This window comes from Typha latifolia, chromosome 8, assembly GCF_019914945.1.
Source record: "Typha latifolia isolate L0001 chromosome 8, TyphaL0001v2, whole genome shotgun sequence".
In the NCBI taxonomy this organism is placed as follows: Eukaryota; Viridiplantae; Streptophyta; class Magnoliopsida; order Poales; family Typhaceae; genus Typha; species Typha latifolia.
The window spans coordinates 8,095,753-8,106,157 of NC_133093.1; the positions used below are offsets into that span (position 1 = coordinate 8,095,753).

The following is a 10,405-nucleotide window of genomic DNA, read 5'->3' on the forward strand; positions in this document are numbered from 1 at the left end:
AATCATGCTGCCGATTGGCTGGCAAACACAAGACGCATCTCAGGTTTTGGGTGTTCTTGGGAAGGGTTATTCCTAGCTCCTCTTTTGCAGCTTTAGTCGCGAATTGTAGCTACTTGTAGATATTTTGAAACGGGATAGGATCTCAAGATAGGCAATCCGATCCATAATCAATGATGTATACTCTCTATTTAAGCATTTTTCCTCAATGTAAAATCTCCCACGTGTTCCGTGAGGCTAATCGTGTTGTAGATTGGCTGGCAAACATGGGACGCCTCTCAGGTTTTGGGTGTTCTTCCCAAGTCATTCCCAGCTCCTCTTTTGCAGCTTTGGTCGCTGACAATAGCTACTTGCAGATATTTTGAAATGGGATAGGATCTCAAGATGGGTAATCTGATCTATAATCAATGATGTATTCTCTCCATTTAAGCATTTTCCTCAATGTAAAATCTCCCACTTGTTCCATAAGGCCAATCGTGCTGCCGATTGGCGGGCAAACACGGGACGCCTCTCAAGTTTTGGGTGTTCTTGGGAAGGGTCATTTCCAGCTCCTCTTTTGCAGCTTTGGTCATCGACAATAGCTACTTGTAGATATTTTGAAACGGGATAGGATCTCAGGATGGACAATCCGATCTATAATCAATGATGTATTCTCTCTATTTATGCATTTTCCTCAATGTAAAATCTCCCACGTGTTCCATGAGGCCAATCATGTTGCTAATTGACTGGTAAACACGGGACACATCTCAGGTTTTGGGTGTTCTTGGGAAGGGTCATTCCCAGCTCCTCTTTTGCAGCTTTGGTCGTTGACAGTAGCGACTCTATTTGTAGCTCTGGCTAAATATTAATATATTTCTTTTACCAAAAAAAAAATCAAAAACAAAAACAAAAAATTTACATAATTTGTAAATCTTATTACATTTCCCCTGATAAATGTTTGCCATCCTAATAAGAACGAAGAAATGTGATTTCAAGCAGCCATCTTTTATAGGATACCCCTCAGTGTACAGCATCCTAACTCCTTGGCTACATCCAACTCCGTAAGAACAAAATTTGATGATGGCTTTTAGATCTCTAAACGCTAAAAATGTGAACTTCTTTTTCTTATGTACTTCGTATTCTCACGTTGGAGTGTAAGAAATGTGGCTCTGCATGTGAAATGACTTGGGATACGTTATGATGGTGAGTAATAGAGGTATATAATTCCTTATTTATTAAATTCAACTGCTCTATACTATTCACCCAACTCTTCTAAAAACTTAATAAGCTCCTAGAGAACATTGCCCAATAAGTGAATTTTATTTATATTGGCGGAGTTTTATATTTTTATGTAAAGATAAATATGATAGGATTTAAACTCATAATTTTTAGTTCTAATGCCATGTTAACACAAAGCTTAAATTGATAGATAATTATGATTCTTATATTTTATATTCTAACACTTTCATCTCTAAAAATACTTATTATTATTATTTTTTGATAAATTATCACTAGAACATATGTATACCTATTCGAAGAGAAATAGAACGAGGAATTTAACTTCTTCTTCTTGCTATAATAATATCAGGAAGGTAGGAGTTTTGATATATTTTTTTTTAAAAGAAGTGAGAATTTTATAGTGTCTTAGTTAAATCGGTGTTCGTTAGAATTAGAATTTAAACATGCTAAGATGATAATATTGGCCATCAAATCATTCAGCAGCTAAATAAGAAAAAGGCACTTTTTTTTTTAATTTTTTTACAATATAGTTAAAATATACGCGGTTATTCGACAAAAAATTACAAAAAAGTAATAAATGACTAATAATATTCCTAGGTAGAACACGTTTCCGTTTCCCCGTCCCCTTCGTACCCCTAGGTTCGTTTCTCCATTTTGTTATATATTACTGTTAGTTCCCAACTCTTTCCGTAAGAACTCACAAGAATTAAGAAGAAATGGGAGGTTCTCTTCTCTCCCTTAGCCTCCAAGCCCACGCCGCAACGATTTCGCTAACTCCCAAACTTGGTCAAGTCCAGTGTTCGATCCAAGACCTCAAAGGCCAGACGATCGCGGTTACTCTCTCTCTCTCTCTCTCTCTAAAATTTCTCCAAATATAATGAGGTCGGTAACTAATACGTGGTTGCTTCATTTCAGGATTTGAGTCAATACTCAGTTGTTCTTGTCTTCTTGACTTGTTGTAATGATTACTTATTTTGGGAGACATCATTACCTTTACATTTGTCAAGATAATTGGATATTGTTCTTCGGTGGATTGGGCACTTTGCAATGTTAAATGTGCTACATTGGGTTCATTACATTTAGTGTTCATAATGAGGGTAGGGAAAATAGTTTGATTGTGAATGTAGAATGATAATGATGGCAGCATTGATTATGACCATATTGGCATCTGTGGGATATCCCCAAGCTGTTTATGATCTTGGGTACTACTCAAATCAAGTTTAGAGAAGCTAGAAAGGCGGAACTTGAATAAAATTGGAAAAAGAAAAATAATTTCTTCAAATTTTCTTATTATGATGATAATTCTGAAATATAATTCTGAAATATCCAAAAGGATAGCCTGATTGGAAGTGGGTAATTGTTGGCGGAGAGATGTTGTTAAACACAATTTTTACCAGATTATAAACATTAAAAAAATGTTAGATTTTTTTTTTTTTTTTTGTAATACTCTTACACTTTTCTATCCTGTTTAAGGATACAGCATGTAATATGGTGCTTTCAACTGCTAATTTCAAGGATTTTATTTCTAGGTTGTGGGGCTAGGAGCATCTGGGAGATCTGCTGCAAGACTTGCTCTTGCTAGAGGTGCTTCTGTTCTCGCAATTGATAGAAATGAACAAGTAGTCCCGCTGGAAGTATGTGATCGTCATGACTGCTAATTGGAAATTGGTTTGTTCTTTCATTTTCTCTGTCTGATAATAACAGCTCGTATGATTTCAGAATGATCCACAATTTGCAGAATATGATAATCTGCAAACAATCCGTGGCCATTGTGATAATATACTCCTAGCGAATGCAGATAGAGTAGTTGTTTCTCCTGGAGTTCCAGTCAAGGAGTATGGTCTTTCCACTTTGCTGCAATCTGTAAGCTCAATCTCTTTGCTGTTTTCTTCTTTTATTGTCTGCTGATGATTGTGATTCTTCTAAAGTGCAATTTTTCAAGCTTTTACCTATATTCTATGTTTGAAACAAGTGGCCATGTAACATGTCACCTTCGATAGCTGGTTTCCTATTATAACAAGGAAAATGTGCTGTGACATTGACATGTAGCCTCCTAGAATCTCATATATTTTGACTTTTGAGAGCATTGTGTTGTGTGTAGATGTAGGATTTCTGGGTAAATGGAGATGACAATTTTTTTAAATTGTTTTACAATCTTCAATGGGATGAGAAATGGTGATCTGCATATCCCCTATTTTAGTGGGTGCATTTTGAGCTAACTCAAGTTTTGATACTTGTTATGAAGTTAATATGCTTTGCAAGGAGTCATGGCCTGCTAAGATTGTTAGATGTTTGTTATTTCATATCTTTGGCATTTCACTGATTGGGAAATGAAGTTTTATGCTGAAACCATTTGTAGGGAGGACAAGTGATGTCCGAATTGGACTTTGCAGCAGAGGTGTTCCCCCAGGACATCAAGATTTTGGCTGTCACAGGCACAAATGGGAAATCCACGGTGACTACTTTTATAGGACAGGTAAGATGCCTTCTGGCAGGTCATACTGTTTTCCGAGCACCTCCAGTGGATGTCCTGTAAATTTAACTCTTCTTTGACTGTTCTCTGCAAACTACAAAGATATTCTGATAAATGACTTTTTCCTACAAACATATCTCTGGCTAACCATTTACGAGGCAACCAGTTCAGCTGAATGTATGTCCAGCTCACTTTTTCTAGAACCAAAACTCGCAATAAATTCACAACACACTAACCAATATCATGTTGTTGCCTTTTTGTTGAGAAAACATGATCTTTAATCTAACATCAGATTGACTTTAATGTGTCATCTGAGAAAGCGCATATATGGAACTTGTGAAGTTTTGAGGGAACTGCATTTGCATTTACTCTCAAGTAATAGATGTATTTATCAATTGAACTGTGATATATGGCATCTTTCTACGTTATTTTCAAAATCTTCCATTTGAAGCATCGACTTTAAGCCATTGATTTTAATGTCTGTAAGTGCCAACTTTCTTCTCAGTTAGTAAATTTATTTTCCCAAAAATGATCAAAATATAAGTTAATCTTACTAATTCCAGAAACTGCAGTTATTTTTAAAGAAAAATATGAAACATTAAATAACAATTCTTACCTAAAAGATGTAACAAACAAGAATGTCGATTTAGTTCTTTATGTACACATGCCATGCCTTGTGTACAATTTCTCTATTCTTTTTTACAAACTAAGCGATATGGCTAGAATTAACTTATTGGTTGAGATCTGGACTTTATAATATTACTTTCTGTTTTCAATGGGTACAGATGCTCCAGCATTTGGGTATTGAAGCCTTTGTTGGAGGGAACCTTGGGAAGCCACTATCAGATGCTGCCATCCGATGCTTGCAAGCATCTTCAATGAATGACTTATTTCAGGCAAAGATTCTTCTTCATTAACAGAATGTATTCAATACCTGACTGCTTCAGGGCTCTAGTCCAAATCAGAAATATGAAAAGAAAAGCAGTATAGTTTTACAATTTTTCTATTAGTCTCTGAGATTCTATTGCATGCTTTGGCACAGGAGGTTTGGTTATAAGGGGGTGCCACTAGAAGGAGAAAGAATAAAAAAGAACATATCACTGCTAAGCATATTTATTAAGAGAAGTAGAATACATGAATTTGTTGGATGAATGTAGTACAGTAGCAGTGTAGTACTTTTTAGCAGTTATTGTATACTTTAGGAGATATTGACTAAATAAATGCCATATTATCGTGCTTCTTCTTTATTGACATCTTGGAAGATACTTTTTATTCCTTTTTTGAAAAAGAAATTAGTCAAATTACAAGCGACTTTGGAGCATAAATATGAAAAGCTAAGAGGAGCACTATTTTTGCTTGGTCTATTGATTTCATTTGCTTTTTGTTTTTTAAGTCAGATACTTAGTTTAGTTCTTCATGTGTACCTCTGGTTTTATTTTCTGCTCAAGGATCCTGTTTGACTTCATACAAGACCATTGACAAGAAGGGTCCTTACTCACCAGATAAAACTTTTACACTCTTTTATTTATAGGTTGCTGTTGTGGAGGTTAGCAGCTATCAAATGGAAATTCCAAACAAGTACTTTTCTCCCTCTGTAAGTTGAAGTTAGATTATCTCTTCTCTTCATGTGATTAATGTCTATTCAGTAACTATCTTGTAAACACAAGGTTGCAGTGGTTCTCAACCTGACTCCTGACCACCAAGAGAGGCACATGACAATGCAGAATTATGCTACTATGAAATGCCGTTTGTTCTCTCATATGAAACATAATAAGCTTGCAATCCTTCCTATTGGTATGACCTTCTATAGCTCTAAGCTTGCAATCCTTCCTATTTTATCTCCTTTAGACAGAAATTTCACATTTATGTTAGTAGTATCAAATTATACTCTTTTACCGCTCTTTTGTCATATTATCTGGATGCTGTACTAGTTTTTACATATTTAAATTATCTTTTATTGTGAAAGAGATAACCTTAGCACCTAGGAGACTGAGACAATGACAAACACATAATTTGTTGTAGAGGCCTAAATAACTTGGGCCGTCCTTTGGTGGTAGGATGTTCTTTTCTTTTCTTCCAGTTATCAAGACTCTGCTTGTTCATATTTTCTATTCGTATAACAGCTGTAATTGGAGAATAGCCATCAGCTTTTTTTGTTAAAATAGAATTGCCTTCTAGGTTTCATTCATGAGTTGAATTGTAAGGTATTGAGCAGTGCAACATCTCGATTCTTGTCCAGGGAATAGTTAAAACTTAAAACGGATTGAAGGAATTGTAATACTTCCTCTTTGACTGAGATTTAAGTATACAACTTTATAGTTTAAAGAGAAAATGAAGTAGGTATACTCTATGAGATGATTGGTATATTGACTATTTTTGTAAAGATGAAGTCCAGAAAATAGTTTGAAAATAAAGGTATTATGATCATCAATGGCTCAATGACCATAATGTTTAAGTGACAGGAGACACTGAGTTGAATACCATAGTTTTTCATTATATCTTCAATTTGATGTGAACATTATAGGTCCTCTGATACGAGTATAAAAAGGTCTGTCTAGTATTATCCAGTTGTACTTGCAAAAATTGGATACCTAGAAGAAGTATCAAGGACATAGCTTGAAGTAATCCGACAATTGCCATATTGGATACACATACAATATAGAGATAGTCAGCTAATGTATTGAAATATCTATGCTTCATGGAAGGTATATATGAGCAGTGAATAGGCTCGAGCTGTCTTTGCACATATTCTCTCACTGGGACCTCTGCTTTCACATTCTTGATGAGCTGACTCTGCACATTTGTTTGATGGAGTGTATCTCATTTCACATTCCAGTCTATTGTGGTGATAGCTAAGTAGAAAAATATATTTTCAGGAAACAACTACTTGAATGAAGCTTTTGCCAGTTATGCAACTGGCTGTAATGTTGCTTGGATAGGAGATTTCCCAGGTATCAAGGTAAAATAACTTTTAATAATTTTGGTTTGGCACTACATATTGTTATTTGTTCTAGCATTTGACTGTGGCATGGATATAGATTGATGTCAAGGCAAAAGTTGCCACATTCAGCAATCCTGCTACTGGGTTAGTCAGTCATCTACAATTGGGGGCTCTGAAGACAATGGGCACCCACAATTACAGTAATGCAGCAGTTGCTGCATTTTCGGTTTTGGGATTGGATGTTGGTATCGATATTGATTCTGTTAATTCTACAGTAGACATATTAAGTCTCCTGCCTCATCGGATGCAAGTTGGTAAGTCCATCAGCTCTCTCTCTCCCCTCTACCCCTGTGTGTGTTTGTGTGTATGTGTGTCTTTGTCTGTCTGTGTGTGCATAACTGCATATGCTGTCTTAGCAGCTATAGATGTAACAGTCATGTAGTCTTTTAGGATTGATGTTGTATCTTGACTATCTTCACATACTAACTCTGCAGAACAGCTCTTTAACTATCAGCTTCCTCAATTATATAAACTTAGAGTGCTGTTAGATTATAATATATAATTGTTTCATTAGATCTAAACTTTGTAATATCTGGTATCCAATAAGACTGCAGCACAAGTGTGAGTATTAAAGTAATAAGTTTTAAGAATAAGGTCCAAGCTACTAAATCTCATTAAAGGTCCTAGCAGTGCTAGCAAACAACTCAATGTTCCATGACTTCCTCCACATTTTCCGCTGCTCTTAGATATGCTTGAAATCATGTTTGTATTTCAAGTTTTCAACATTGTAAAGGTGATGCATTCTGCAGGCTACCATTGTCCGGAGTGGTAATTTGTGATTTATGCTCATATCCTTTGCCTTGGTTGCATCTAAATGCTTGTGTTATGATATTTGACATTCTAGATCTGAAGCATTGTAATCCATCTTATCTCTCCAATTTTTGCATTGGCGGGAGCCTTGTGCATTGAAATGCCTTTTCTATTAAGGTGATGCAAACCAACAAATACCACCCAAAAAAGCTGGGGTTGAAGACTTGGGAGGTGGTGGTTATTGTCAATCACTGTTGCTGTGGAAACTAAAGAAATTATTTATACACATACTGATTATTTAATATATGATAAAGCGAATTAAAAGGTTATCACATTTTATTAGGTTGCAGTTAACTGGAGATTTACTAAAATATCTTGGTGTACAAAACTACAAATATCTAGGGATTACTTGCATGATATATGTAAACCAACTAAAACTACTCTGCAAATTATAGATTATTTCATAATTATTGCATGGACTGAAATGAACCTACTGCAAGTTATATACTGGAGAAGAAGTTTAGACTGCATTTGGTTAACCTCATAGCTGATTACATTCAGGAAGTTGATGTGATTGCATTTCTTTAGCATGGTGTATGCAGATCAATATCACTATGATATTATAATGAAAAAGGAAAACACACGACTCTGTGAAAGAGGATTGCTTTATCTGTATTATGAATTACCTATTATAGAACTCATTTAGTTATGTTTATCACTGGATACAGTTTGCACTGATGCAAATGGAGTGAGGTGGGTTGATGACAGCAAAGCTACAAATGTTGAATCGACATACACAGGATTAACGGGTCTCCGAGATTGCAAATCAGTTGTCCTTCTTGGTGGCCTTGCTAAGGTAACTAAACTTTCACAATCATCTTCACAAACATGATCTTGCTTAAGAGAAACCTTAACTAAACTGAGACACTGGTCTTCTGACATATACTGAAACATTCTGTTGATACCAACATGTGCTAGCTTATTTATTTTATATTATCCAAGTACGATAATATAGTAAATTCAAGATAGAATGACAACTGAAGGGCCTAGACATCTTATTTTTCATTTTTTTTCCTCCTTTTTTAGGTTTTGAGTGATCGAGGATCCAATGGTTTTGAACAACTAATAGATCTCCTTAAGCATCACAGAGGTGTCATCACTGTAAGTTTCCCACGGAGTTTGTGAATGTGTAGCTTGCATAAGTGTGCGTTGGAAAAACATGCATGCTGCTACATTGTATTTTATTAACTTAATTTGATATTTTATTGCGTCCTGGATAAGCTGGAAACTAACAACAATGTGGTATATGTTCTCAGTTTGGCTCTTCAGGTTCGATGATCCACAAGACATTGTGTGATGGTGGACTTGATATTCCTTGTTTTAGAGTTGGAAAACTTGAGGAAGCTGTGAGCTGTGCCAGAAGCATTGCAAGATATGGTTTGCTTTTGTTCCTTCGACATATATGGTTACCACAATATTCTCTGTTGTGGGAACTTGCACGCACATTTTAGTCAGTATTTGAGTTTGCCATCATTTACCTCTTCAAGTTACCAAAGCTTTCGTAAAACTTACTTTTTAGAGCATATTCATTATATCCCTGGGTAACAGTAGTCCTGATTTTCATTTTTCCATGACAAATAGAAGACATTGAACTCCAAATGATGTTTTTCGAAGGTCAATTTTTGCGAGAAGCTCTGCCATAGCTATGAATTATAAAATAATTGTTTTTTATAAAAAACTTTCCTGTGTGTTGTTATCCAATTGTTTCCAGCATGAACTTACCAAACCCTTCTTCATTTGCAGGTGATACCATTCTACTGAGCCCAGGTTGTGCTAGTTTCGATGAGTTCCGGAATTTCGAACACCGAGGGCAGGTCTTTCAAGAACTAGCTGTTTCATCATAGAAGCAACTTCTTCTTCATTGCGTTCTCGAAGACTACTCAATTTTGCTTGTGAGTTTATACTTGCAAAAGTAAAAAAAACACTATTCAAAGAGCAACAAAGACAAGTGGTTTTATTAAATGAGAAATAATCTTTTAAGGTATAACTTTATCTTTCTGGGAGAATTCTTCGGGTCATTTTCTGAATACGGTGGTTACTCATTATATTTTCATGATTGTTAGATAACAATAATTTTAATATTTTTTATTCTAATATTCTACCTTATTTTTGGGCTTGAGATGTTTTGGGAGGTCCAAGAGTGGACTTAAATAGATGAATAATTTATATCTTAGGTAAAGATGAGACCTATCATGATTTAAACCTAAGATCTCTATTCTGATACTATGTTAATTCATCAACTATTCTAGAAATTTAAACTGTTGGCAATCGATAATTTTTATATTTTATATTTTAACAGTGCTACCTTAGATTGTCAAAGCAACCATTCATTTGGGATTAATGGTTTGTTGTTATTGTAAGTTTGTCTAAGCAGCAATGTTGCTATAAAATTATAACTGGATCTTGCCCACACTTCGAGAAAAAAGAAAAAAAAAGTGTGAGTCATATTGTGAAAACCTATGACTTCGTTCATGGATCCAGTTCTTGGCTGCATCTGTCTTCGTGTTTAGGATTTTTCGATTACGGAGATTAATTTTTCATTTCTCAGCATCTCATGTCTCTCTTTGCTCTGTAAGTCAATTTCGGTTGCGTTCGTTGTCTGAGAAGGTCCAACAATTCTTTGGTTTTCCTCTCCACAATCCAAACTTGACTCTTCGAATAACAACTAATAAGTGGCACTAAACTCGAGTCTGCATCACTCATCAACCCCACTGCAGTGCTTAGGGAGCGAAGATAATGCCAAGTATGTGAAAAATGGGGGCACTGAATCGAGATTCACAATATATATGGATAATTTTATTTAGATTCTGTGAACTATCACTATTTTTATATCCACTACTCAGGTACACCCTTTAAAGTAACAAAAATATTTATAGAACTAAGAAAAAAAATTTAACTATAGGATA

The 10,405-nt window shown here is 35.2% G+C and overlaps 1 protein-coding gene across 1 annotated transcript; it reads left to right on the top strand.

Annotated features, from left to right (window-relative positions):
• Positions 1 to 1,904: 1,904 nt before the first annotated feature.
• On the top strand, positions 1,905 to 9,486 carry LOC140793290 (uncharacterized). Its single transcript, XM_073144681.1, has 13 exons — positions 1,905 to 2,048; positions 2,745 to 2,849; positions 2,935 to 3,078; positions 3,575 to 3,691; positions 4,474 to 4,584; positions 5,220 to 5,282; positions 5,356 to 5,482; positions 6,565 to 6,647; positions 6,727 to 6,943; positions 8,168 to 8,295; positions 8,526 to 8,600; positions 8,756 to 8,876; positions 9,243 to 9,486. Exons 1-13 carry the CDS (start codon positions 1,932 to 1,934, stop codon positions 9,341 to 9,343), a joined length of 1,509 nt encoding a protein of 502 aa, XP_073000782.1. The 5' UTR covers positions 1,905 to 1,931; the 3' UTR covers positions 9,344 to 9,486.
• The last annotated feature ends 919 nt before the right edge of the window (positions 9,487 to 10,405 follow it).